The sequence below is a fragment of the Scyliorhinus torazame genome, chromosome 2, assembly GCF_047496885.1.
Source record: "Scyliorhinus torazame isolate Kashiwa2021f chromosome 2, sScyTor2.1, whole genome shotgun sequence".
In the NCBI taxonomy this organism is placed as follows: domain Eukaryota; kingdom Metazoa; phylum Chordata; class Chondrichthyes; order Carcharhiniformes; family Scyliorhinidae; genus Scyliorhinus; species Scyliorhinus torazame.
Genome location: NC_092708.1, coordinates 63,943,545 through 63,956,598, shown reverse-complemented (window position 1 = coordinate 63,956,598; position 13,054 = coordinate 63,943,545). Strand labels below are relative to the sequence as shown.

General features: G+C 51.0%; 1 protein-coding gene and 1 long non-coding RNA gene across 4 annotated transcripts in view; one reads left to right on the top strand and one right to left on the bottom strand.

Annotated features, from left to right (window-relative positions):
- Positions 1–13,054, bottom strand: part of LOC140388121 (von Willebrand factor D and EGF domain-containing protein) — a 455,711-nt gene that overhangs the window by 72,063 nt on the left and 370,594 nt on the right. For both annotated transcript variants that reach the window (XM_072471788.1, XM_072471798.1), the window contains one exon: positions 8,482–8,646. In XM_072471788.1, coding sequence (XP_072327889.1) covers positions 8,482–8,646 — 165 coding nt within the window. The remainder of the gene's footprint in view (positions 1–8,481; positions 8,647–13,054) is intronic.
- The window catches only part of LOC140388125 (uncharacterized), a 175,084-nt gene that overhangs the window by 68,733 nt on the left and 93,297 nt on the right, over positions 1–13,054 (top strand). Inside the window, exon 1 of one of the 2 annotated variants that reach the window (XR_011934100.1) lies at positions 9,876–9,959. The exons of the other annotated variant lie outside the window; for it this stretch is intronic. This is a non-coding gene — a long non-coding RNA (uncharacterized lncRNA). Of the gene's footprint in view, positions 1–9,875; positions 9,960–13,054 lie in introns of those variants that run through there. 2 annotated transcript variants of the gene reach the window in all.

Genomic DNA, 13,054 nt, shown 5'->3' with positions numbered 1-13,054 from the left:
CCCGGAACCTCGGTGCGGATCGTAGGGGCTCAGCCATCTCTCCTCCTTCTGGGCCCTTCCGTGCGCGGATCGCGCCATTTATGGCGGTGCGCGGCGTCATTCGGGCGTCACGCGCATACGACGCTGCTTTTGCGCCACGCCCCCCCGAGTTCCTCGCTGCCCCGCTCCTAGCCCATTTTCGGGGCCTGAATCGATCGCGATCGGGGCCGTTTCGCACCGTCGTGAAACTCGACGGCGCTCACAAAGGCGCGGGGACTCTGTCGTAACATCGGAGAATCCCGCCCAGTATATTTCTTAAACAGGAGAAATTATCTATATTACATCAGAAAAATGTTTGGAAAGATCGCACTACAAACACAAGAACATGATTCAGATATTCACTATTTGTTTATACAAGCAATGGGCGGGATGCTCCGGTCTGCCAACCGTGTTTTCCTGCGCAGCGCACCCTCTCCGGCAGGGAGATTCGCATTCCGGCAGCCAACCAATCGGATTTCCCATTGTGGCCACCTCACACTGTCGGGAAACCCGCAGACATGGGTGCGCTGCCGTATGGAAACCCGCAGACATGGGTGTGCTGCCGTATGGAAACTCGCAGACATGGGTGTACTGCCGTATGGAAACTCGCAGACATGGGTGCGCTGCCGTATGGAAACCCGCAGACATGGGTGTGCTGCCGTATGGAAACCCGCAGACATGGGTGCGCTGCCGTATGGAAACCCGCAGACATGGGTGCGCTGCCGTATGGAAACCCGCAGACATGGGTGTGCTGCCGTATGGAAACTCGCAGACATGGGTGCGCTGCCGTATGGAAACCCGCAGACATGGGTGCGCTGCCGTATGGAAACCCGCAGACATGGGTGTGCTGCCGTATGGAAACCCGCAGACATGGGTGTGCTGCCGTATGGAAACTCGCAGACATGGGTGCGCTGCCGTATGGAAACCCGCAGACATGGGTGCGCTGCCGTCTGGAAACCCGCAGACATGGGTGCGCTGCCGTATGGAAACCCGCAGACATGGGTGTGCTGCCGTATGGAAACTCGCAGACATGGGTGCGCTGCCGTATGGAAACCCGCAGACATGGGTGCGCTGCCGTATGGAAACCCGCAGACATGGGTGTGCTGCCGTATGGAAACCCGCAGGCATGGGTGTGCTGCCGTATGGAAACCCGCAGGCATGGGTGTGCTGCCGTATGGAAACTCGCAGACATGGGTGCGCTGCCGTATGGAAACCCGCAGACATGGGTGCGCTGCCGTATGGAAACCCGCAGACATGGATGCGCTGCCGTATGGAAACCCGCAGACATGGGTGCGCTGCCGTATGGAAACCCGCAGACATGGGTGTGCTGCCGTATGGAAACCCGCAGACATGGGTGCGCTGCCGTATGGAAACCCGCAGACATGGGTGTGCTGCCGTATGGAAACTCGCAGACATGGGTGCGCTGCCGTATGGAAACCCGCAGACATGGGTGTGCTGCCGTATGGAAACCCGCAGACATGGGTGTGCTGCCATATGGAAACTCGCAGACATGGGTGTGCTGCCGTATGGAAACTCGCAGACATGGGTGCGCTGCCATATGGAAACCCGCAAACATGGGTGTGCTGCCGTATGGAAACTCGCAGACATGGGTGTGCTGCCGTATGGAAACTCGCAGACATGGGTGCGCTGCCGTATGGAAACCCGCAGACATGGGTGCGCTACCGTATGGAAACTCGCAGACATGGGTGTGCTGCCGTATGGAAACTCGCAGACATGGGTGTGCTGCCGTATGGAAACCCGCAGACATGGGTGCGCTGCCGTATGGAAACCGGCAGACATGGGTGCCCTGCCGTATGGAAACCGGCAGACATGGGTGCGCTGCCGTATGGAAACTCACAGACATGGGTGCGCTGCCGTATGGAAACCCGCAGACATGGGTGCGCTGCCATATGGAGCGGAGGATCATGCCAAAGGGGAATTCCGCTGAATATCTTTACAAATACATACAAATTCAGAAAGAATTTACAATATCTATCCTAAAGTCCAATATACAGACTAAGCATGAGGTATATGTGAATTAACAGGTGAATTGTGGTCGTACACACCATACTCCAAAATAAATGACAGACAGGACCTAAGCAGATTTCATGGATTTCTCAATTTATTGTCAGCCAACCAGTCTCACCGACACTTTTGTGGGATTTTCCAACCCTACCAATTTGGCGGAACTGAATGAACCTTGCACCTGGGTGGGGCTGAAAAATCCCACCCTTTGTCCTTCTCACACGGATTTTGAATCTCCAGAATTGCCTTGAAATTCAAACGTTGTTCTCACTCAGGCAGCTTCAACAAGGATCCACCTCCAGGGTTTCGATCTCACCTTCTGAGATTCCATTCTTCTGATCTCTGGGTACACTCAAACTTCAACTTCCAAGTACGCTTTCAGGTCTTTGGCCAGATCCTGCAGAACACCACTGTTCCAAAAGGACTGTAGTGACAAGTCACCAACTTTCAGTTGTCCTTTTATATCTTCAGGGTTTTCTCAAGCCAACTTTGCTTCAAGTCTGTTCCCTACAGCTCTTTCTCTTTAACTTGGATTAACTTTACTTCTGGAAGCTCATTTGGATCCACCTCTGTCCCTTACCTGGGACGTTTCTGTCACCGTTCCCGTATCCTGCTCCCTGGAACAGATTTTCTGGGATGGCAGTCCCGTAGATGTCATCTTACTTTTATTGTGTGCCCTTTGTTCTCTTTTTCTTCTGCAGAGGCACATCGTGCAGGTTCCAGGTCCAAAGGTGGTAAAATAAACAAACTGCGTATGCTCGGGTGATGCGAGGCCTGCTGGAATCTGGTGTTCCAACCAAGACTGCTGATTAAGGTAAGTATTTGTATTTCATCACAGTACTATATCATTATAACACAACAGTGATTGGGGGTTGGGGGATAGGCTGGTCGGTTGCAGAGTTCTCAAGAATTTGACTCGGTTTTAAACTGGCTAACATTTCCTGCACAACCAGGTAAGTCTTGGAGATCTGCCCCAAGTCTCTGAATCTAGCTCTGGGGCGAAATTCTCCTACCCGCCCCGCCACATTTCTGCGCCGACCGCCCGGCGAGAGTCTCCGTAACACCGGCCGGTCAATGGGGTTTCCCATTGTGGGGCAGCCCCACGCCGTCGGGAAACCCCCGGGCGCCGGCAAAACGGAGACTCCCGCCGGCGGAGAATGACGCCCCTGAGGTGGGACATTCGCGCAGGATCCCGAGGAATAGAAGAATTACCCACAGGACGTTGAAACTTACAGGCGATTCTTATGTTGATCCATGCATCAGGAATTCAGCTGGATCCTCAGAGTATCATAGAATTTACAGTGCAGAAGGAGGCCATTCGGCCCATCGAGTCTGCACCGGCTCTTGGAAAGAGCACCCTACCCAAGGTCCACACCTCCACCCTATCCCCATAACCCAGTAACCCCACCCGACACTAAGGGCAATTTTGGACACTATGGGCAATTTAGCATGGCCAATCCACCTAACCCGCACATCTTTGGACTGTGGGAGGAAACCGGAGCACCCGGAGGAAACCCACGCACGCACGGGGAGGATGTGCAGACTCCGCACAGGCAGTGACCCAAGCCGGAATCGAACCTGGGACCCTGGAGCTGTGAAGCATTTGTGCTATCCACAATGCTACCGTGCTGCCCCTGTACACCTGGCTTCTGATGATCTGGGGACTGAAAGCTTTGGCCTATAATATACTTGGCCATTTTATTTTAATTGTTTATGTTTTGAAAATTTGATAAACAGGTGGGCCGGGATTCTCCGAGATCGCGGCAATGACCTGACGCCGGCATCAAAAGCGGCGCGAGCCACTCCGGAGTCGGGCCGACCGGAAGTTGAGAAATCATCCAGCCCGGAAGGGGCTGGCAGCGGCGTCATGCTAAGCGCGACCCGGAACGGCGTCACAGAAGTGCGCGGCGTAACTGATGCCGCGCGGCGTCGCTCTTCAAAAGACGCCACCGGCGGAGAGTCAGCAATGCGGGAAGATGGCCGCCTGCCGCGCAGCGCTGAGGTTCCAGGAGCGGGACATCGTGGCGCTCCTGGACACCGTGGAGCACAGGAGGGAGGCCCTGTACCCCAGACACAGCCACAGGGTCGCACCAAACACCAGCCAGCGCCAGTGGAGGGAGGTGGAAGAGGCCGTCAGGGCTGTGGCCGTAACAGCCAGGACAGGCAGCCAGTGCCACAAGAAGGTCAATGACATAGCCAGGGTGACGTACCCGCCACTGTGCCCATGGCACCAACCCCGCACACATGTGGCACCGACCCCCATGCCCCGGAATGGGCAGCACAGCCCTAGCTGAGACCGACATAGCTGCACCCATCCATGCAGGCTGCATTGGCAGGATGGGCTGTGAACCTATGCCAACATACACACAACAGCTGGTCTGCAAGTATACGTCTGCCTAACACTGTTGACCTTCATCTCTGTCTCCCCTCTTCCCCCCCCACCCCTGCAGGAGAAGTGCACCCATACAACCGGGAGCGTGACAGATGATAGGACCGGAGGGGGTCCACCTGAATTGCGCCCACTCACCGTTCATGAAGAGAAGACCCTGGACCTTGCAGGCGGAGTCGGGTACAGGGCAGTTGCGGATGCAAAGATCGGGGGCGTGCCACCAAGTGAGACCCCCCACTACCTGCCCCCTCCCCCTTCCCACCACACCCCATCCCCCCTTCCCCTCCATCCCCTATTTCCCCCCCCCTCCCTCCATCTGCGTACCTAACCATGCATGCTGTATTGTGTATTGCAGGACCACACGGTGATCCACTCATCCCTGCGGATGCCGACCGCCCCGAGACATTTCAGGGCGACCACATGCCAAGGACCGAACCGGGCCTTCAGGTGTACGCCACCCTCAGGACATGCCAGGGCGACCACACGCCAGGGACCGAACCGGGCCTTCAGGTGTATGCCGCCCCCACCCAGTTCCTTGGCGACCATGAAACAGGGATAGGCTTGGACCATCAGGTGTACGCAGCCCCCATCTAGTGCCAGTGCGGCGATGCTGTAGGGCCACATCCAGCGACGGGGAGGGCAGCCACACCAACAGCCCCTCGTTCCAGTCGACCCAGGACACCACGACACACAGGACACATCCACCCAGGACAGGGGACACATCCACCCAGGCCACCGAGAGACAGGACACATCCACCCAGGACACCGAGAGACAGGACACATCCACCCAGGACACCGAGAGACAGGACACATCCACCCAGGACACTGAGAGACAGGACACATCCACCCAGGACACTGAGAGACAGGACACATCCACCCAGGACACCGAGAGACAGGACACATCCACCCAGGACACTGAGAGACAGGACACATCCACCCAGGACACCGAGAGACAGGACACATCCACCCAGGATACCGAGACACGGGACACATCCACCCAGGACACCGAGAGACAGGACACATCCACCCAGGACACCGAGAGACAGGACACATCCACCCAGGACACCGAGAGACAGGACACATCCACCCAGGACACCGAGAGACAGGACACATCCACCCAGGATACCGAGACACGGGACACATCCACCCAGGACACCGAGAGACAGGACACATCCACCCAGGATACCGAGACACGGGACACATCCACCCAGGACACCGAGAGACAGGACACATCCACCCAGGACACCGAGAGACAGGACACATCCACCCAGGACACCGAGAGACAGGACACATCCACCCAGGACACCGAGAGACAGGACACATCCACCCAGGATACCGAGACACGGGACACATCCACCCAGGACACCGAGAGACAGGACACATCCACCCAGGCCACCGAGAGACAGGACACATCCACCCAGGACACCGAGAGACAGGACACATCCACCCAGGGCACTGAGAGACAGGACACATCCACCCAGGACACTGAGAGACAGGACACATCCACCCAGGACACCGAGAGACAGGACACATCCACCCAGGACACTGAGAGACAGGACACATCCACCCAGGACACCGAGAGACAGGACACATCCACCCAGGACACCGAGAGACAGGACGCATCCACCCAGGACACCGAGAGACAGGACACATCCACCCAGGACACCGAGAGACAGGACACATCCACCCAGGACACCGAGAGACAGACACATCCACCCAGGACACCGAGAGACAGGACACATCCACCCAGGACACTGAGAGACAGGACACATCCACCCAGGACACTGAGAGACAGGACACATTTACCCAGGACACCGAGAGACAGGACATATCCACCCAGGACACCGAGAGACAGGACACATCCACCCAGGACACCGAGAGACAGGACACATCCACCCAGGACACTGAGAGACAGGACACATTTACCCAGGACACCCAAATACAGGGGACGGACGGACAGGTCACACCACCCCAGGGTAGTCCGGACTTCGGGTCCGATGAGGACCTCGACATAACGCCACTGCTATCTCCTACACCCTCCACCATCGCAGAGACAATCACCTCGGTTGGTCACTTTAGCGATGAGGCTTCTGGTACACTCACTGGTGCGCACCAGACAGCCGTACCGGTACATCAGGTGTTCTCCAGCCCAGCACCCCCGATCACCAGCCCGGCACTCCCCTCCCACCCCCGGCCCTGGGGGGGCATCCGCCACCGACAACCGCGACCTCCCCCAGCCACGGCCATGCCGTCTCCTCTGTGGCAGCCGCCCCACGCCGAGCCCCACCACCTCATTCGTAGGCGTCAGCCAGCATGACTGGTTGATGCCGTTAAAAAGGTACTTTGATTTACGTCGGCGGGACTTCGGCCCATGTGAGCCGGAGATTTGCAGCAGGCCCAGGGACCATCGCGTCGTGCTGATTCTCGCGATTCTGTGAGGCGCGCGGCGCAATTCCCGTTGTCGGGCATTTTTGCGGGTCGGAGTATCGGGGTGATGGTGTCGGAGCGGCGCAGGGCCGGAGAATCCCGGCCGCGGTGTTCCTACTTTTAAAAAAAACTATCCCTTTTTTCACTAAGAAAGATGCTGGGTTGGAAATGTGGAGCACAATCTCAGGGCCTCATCACACCTGCTTCGGGATGCGAAAAGGCCGATAAATTTCCCGAGAGGCCTCACACAAGATTTATGATGCATGTTACACCTTGCAAGATCTAACAAGATCTTGCCAGGCATTGCAATCTGGATCTCGCCTTAAATAGGTGTGATCCAGGTTTGCATATGAGTAGTTCATCTCACTTGAATATGTCTGCGCTGGAGTTACCCAAGGCGTGGGACCTTACATCCTCGCGTCTGAGACCCAGAGCAGGCAATGTTTAGAATTGGTTTCCACAAACGTAGACCACAAACGTACCAGCACTTTGGAATGTCTCCCAAGTGATCGGGGACACCTGAGTGGTCAGGTTCTGGGCAGGGTGGTACCCTGCACTCCCGATGCTGACAGTGCCAGGGTGCTCAGGTGGCGCAGGCAAAATTCCAGGCTGGCAGTAGTAGGTCACCCAGATGGCATCTTGCCCGTGCCAGTGATCAGACCCGGGGGTGCCCTGCCCTTATGAGATGTTGTTCAGGGGTTTGATTACCCCCTAATTGTTAGGTTGGGACGTTGGGGGGGGGTCCGAAGCATTCCTCGTCGAGGCCCCAAAATGAAGTAGAATCCCGTTTAACAGTGGGGTCATTCTCGGTGCTGCAAGTGCCAGGAAACACCCCACTAAACACGCCCAAATGGGACTCTGTTTCATGTCCATTAAATTGCGCTTGTAGTATCCCATTCATTCAAAATGTTCTCTTATTTTTACATAAAAACTTGTCAATCATTTTATCCCTTTTCTGAAAACATGAAAACAAAGCTTTATTTTGATAGCACCTGAATGGAAACAAATTAACATTAGGTTAGAATGGCAAATTGTAAAAAATGAATTAATGATAAAAGCCATAATATCGTGGGCAGGATTTTCCAGTCACGCCGGCCCTGAGGTCAATGGATCTTTAAATGGTTCACCAAATGTACCAGAAAATGTACCCCAGAATCGAGGACAATTGCTCTTAGATTTAGAGAGGGTGCGGAAAAATTTATAAGGTTAGAACCAGGGACGATAGCCTTAGAGAAAGTTGTGAGGAGATTAAATGGAGGTATTGAATATCATGAGGGGTCTGGACAGAGTGGACAGGGAGAAACTGTTACTACTGGCAGGCTGTTCGAGAACCAGAAGACATGAATTTAAGGTGAATGGTACAAGAACAACTGGCGACATGAGGACAATGGTACTGCTGCGGAGACAGACTCAATCGAGGTTTTCAAAAGGAAATTCGAGACAACTCGAGAAGATAAAACTACTACAGGGTTATGAAGCAAGGACAGGAGAGTGGGACTAGCTGAGTTAGTCCTGCAGAAAGCTGGCATGAAATGCCCACCTTCTGTGCTTTAATTGATCGATAATTCTATGCATTCAACTCTCATGTACTAGTTGGTTTACAGTGCTAAAGTCAAACTTACCATGCCGGGGGATCTTCATACATGTTCGCCCAGTGCCAAAGAATCCTGCAGGACAGCGACCACAAGCAAAACCAACATAAGGTGGCTTCCGATCGAAACACTGAACTCCTGGGAAGCACGGTTTATTTGCACAAGTCATTGTGTTCTGTGGGACAGTGGAGAAGCCTAAATAAAAAGCAGAAGGCTAGTTTAGAATCAGGACAATTCATTTTATAGAAATACATCGGTCACCAGGTTACAAAACTGGATGAAACCTTTTCAAAGAAATGTTTACATAAGTTACAAAAACAGAACGAGCTGATGCTGCAAGGTAAAATGGAGTGATTAATTGTAAAGTTGCATCAGTCTCTCTGCTCATGTACACTCCACTTGGAACTGTGCAGCATGGGAATGATACACCTTGTTGTTCTTCATCCTCAAGCACTGGAGGGGATGTGCTGGCTGGACTGTGACATCTCAGAACTCATTTGAACCTGTTGGTGCCATCGAATGATCTTGTGGGACAGCAGAGGAATCTTCACCCTGGGCTTTGTGACGTCTCTTTGTGCTGGAGTAATAGAAACTGAGATGCTGGAAGTTCAAACTGCAAAACTTTCTTACAAAGCCTGCAAGACTATTTCCAACTCTTACACAGTACAGGCTGTTCCTTAAATCTGTTGCCAGCTCCAGAATGACCATCAGGTGAGGTGGGCTTCCTGATGTCAGAACTGCCCCCCCCCCCCCCCCCCCACCCCCGCCACGTGATGCGTCGCTCACATTCATGAGCTTGCCGCCACGTAACTCGGATCATCCAATCGCTGCAGACCCGTGCCAGTCCCAACGGCGTATGGACCTGTTGGTAGGTGCGGGGAGACCACAATCCGGCCCACTGTCTGCCTGCTTCAGCCTAAACTGCTGCTGAAATTCTCATCCATGTCATTTGTACTTGGGAGTTTAAAGTCCTCATAACCTGCATCCAGTCAATCAGGAACAATAAGGTGTCCACTGTAATTAAAAATAACCCAATTGACATTGTTATCCATCATTGTGGTGGGAGGCCTCAATTCAACCAACGGTCTCCCTACTTCAGCCTGACTCCTGCTGAAAATCCCATCAATGCTTTTTGGCAGCTTGAGACTTGATTACTCCAATATGCTCGCTGTTTTTCATTGCCCTCAGGGCATTCTATGGCACATTCAGGGGAAAATAATTAATGGAAACATAGGGGAAATGCAGAGACAAGGAGTAAATTTAAATATGAACAATTTTTCAGAAAACAACAGAAATTAATTGACTGGGCTTAATATGGAGCATCTTCAAAGCAGAAAAGCTCTTTCATCTTTGTCACAACACAGTTGCCAAGAGATATGACCACATTCTTTGAACTTTGCTCTTTTTCATGGATGTCAAAAAGCAGAATGATGTGCTACAATGAACACATAACACAGCAACTGGAACAAATTTTAGATATGAGTGCATTGATTCTACTTCGTCAACAGGTATGCTACCATAAAGCATGAAACCACAATTTTTGAATCATTTTGGAAAATTAAAGTGATGAAGGAAGTGAAGGACTGAACCTGACAAGATTAAATTCCAGATATACGATTCTGTTGAAACTTTTTCCCATGTGTCACCTTTATATAATTGGTGAAAGGGGCAGCACGGTGCCGCAGTGGGTAGCACTGCTGCCTCACGGCGCCGAGGTCCCAGGTTCGATCCCGGCTCTGGGTCACTGTCCGTGTGGAGTTTGCACATTCTCCCCGTGTTTGGGTGAGTTTTGCCCCCACAACCCAAAGATGTGCAAGTTAGGTGGATTGGCCACGCTAAATTGCCCCTTAAATGGAAAAAATTAATTGAGTATTCTAAATTTATTAAAAAATATATAATTGGTGAAAAACAGACAAGAAGCATAATAAGCACAGTTTTGGTCACCTTATTTGAGGAACGATATAGTGGCATTGGAGGTTCAGTAGATTAATTCCAGAGATGAGAGGTTTGTTGTATGAGAGAGATTTAACAGTTTATGGCTTATAATCTCTCGAGTTTGGAAAAATGAGGTATGATAAAGGTATGAATAATGTAGATGTGGAGTTGCTTCCTCTTGTGGGACATCCTAGAACGAGTCTCAGGATAAGAGATAGCAAATTTAATACAGTTTTGAGGAGATACAACTTCTCCCAAAGAGTTGTGAACCTGTGGAATTCCCTACCCCAGAGTCCGGTGGATGCTGAGACAGTGAGTAAATTTAAGGAGAAGTTACACAGATTATTAATTGGCAATGGGTTGAAGGGTTATGGACAATGGCCAGGACGGTGGAGTTAAGGCCAGGATGAGATCAGCCACGATCGATTAGTGGAGCAGACTCAATGTGTCAAATGGTCTAATTCTGCCCCTATATCGTACATCTTATGGACTTATAAAGTTTTCACCCAACAACTTTCAATATACTGATGTGTCCTTTCTTATGTTTTCCTGTTGCTGTGAATCTTTCATCAGGTAATGCATATACTTCCATGAATTAAGGTTGACCGGTATCCTATGTGCCCCAGCATGAGGTGGGAGAAAAATCAAATGTTAATATGTTGGATTTTTAAGGAAATACTCATTTTGTCACTGTGCTTCAACAGGACTAGAGAATGACAGGTACAAAGTTGGTAATTAAAAACGCTTATAATTTTCTTGGAGTATTCCAGGATGAGCAATGTAGGCTGAATGTGGGCAGGAAATTTTTTTAAAAATTGATTTATTTGTTAGCAGTTGCTATCTGATAAAACATCAACATCCAGCAGCTCAGATCTGTGCCACATTTCACAGAGCTTTACACCTCAGTCATGCTGGAGGGTTGCACTGGGAGGGACTACACAATTCTCTGAAGAAGAAGTGAAAATGGAAACACCAAATTGCTCCTGATTGTTGATGAAGAGTAGTTTTGTGTAGAGGCAGGGAGTAGGCTTTCTTCTGTGCATTCCAGTCTCCAAGAGTGCATGAACCGAAGAAGGGCCTGGTGGTGGAGAAATGAATAAATGGTTGCTTGCCCTTCATTAGAAAGTAATGTGCCCTCATTTGCGTGTCCACTAGTTCAAACACCAACACTCTAATAAATTCAACCTATTGGCAGGTTTTTAGTTAGATTTTGTAGGTATGAATCACATAGATTAAATGTGAATGTATGAGGTTGTGATGTCCATCTCTTGTTCAGTCGTCTGGCTCTTGGAATAGGAACAGGAGAGCATTTCGGCAGCCTTCTTCACGAGTGAGCAGCCCGCTTCAGTATCCAATCTGCTCATCCCGCATGGGGAAACAGCTAGAAGAGGTGCCCTAAAAATAGTTTGTTCCATCCCAAACCAGATCCAGCAGGCTCCTCTACCTGTGGTCAGAAAATCAAAGCTGAACTGAATTTTGGAACCTGGAATGTATGAACCTGGATAATGAGCTAAACAATTGACCAGAACAGAGAACTGAGCCCTTGTTGCTCGTGAACTCAGGCACTTCAACATTGGTGTCGCTGCTCTGAAAAAGACCTGAAAAACCAATGAAGGGAGAGGAAAATCCAGGATGCATGGAATTGGTTTCACCATCAAGAACAAACTCGTCAACTGACTCTCTGAGATCCCCGTCGGCATCAGCGAGCACATCATGATCCTCCATCTAGAACTTGCCAAGAACCAGCAGACAACAGTCATGAGTGCCTACTCTCTACCCCTTTATGCCAATGATGAGTCCAAAGAAGGCATCTATTCCTCCCTGGACACAATATTTTCCAACATTCCTAAGGAAGATAAGATCACCCTCCTTGGGGACTTCAATGGCAGCATTAGAAAGGACTCCCAAATCTGGAAAGGAACCATCGGAAAGGAAGAAGTTGGAAATTACAACTCCAATGGGGTTCTCCTTCTCAAATCATGGAGTACCAGTGTATTATCACTAACACACTGATGTGCCAAAAAGACAATTTTAAGACTTCCTGGAGATATCCACGATCAAAGCACTGGCACATGATCAACATCGTCATCGTCTGATCCTGAGAACAAGAGGTTACCCGCATCACCAAAGTGATGATCAATGCCGATGACGGCTGGATAGACTATTGACTCATCCGCTCCTCAAATTCCACCAGAAGCAGCGGAAGATGAAGAAACAATTCAAAGAAAGATCGACGTTGAGTGGCTTCAAGAGCCAAGCATGCTAATGAACTTCTAAAAATGTCCTCTCAGAAATTCCCAAAGTGTCCATTCTAATGGTGTGAAGGAAAACTGGAAATGAAATGAAATGAGCTGAAGACAACCATTGTTTCAAGCTGTGAAGAAACCAGCGGCTACAAGACCAGGAAACACGAAAACTGATTTGACAAGAACGACTGCGCCATTCAGGACCTCATCGACAAGAAGAAGAAAACACTCTACGCCTGGAAAATTTAAATAACCAGCAAAGCCAAGAGGAGAGCTCATCATTAGCCAAGGTGGAGGTACAAAGAAGAACTGGGAAATCAAGAACCAATGGTGGACTGAGAAAGCTAAGGAGCTGAAACTCCTTGTTGACAAACATTACATCCGGGGCTTCTTCAGTGCCACCAAGGCAATGTATGGACCCA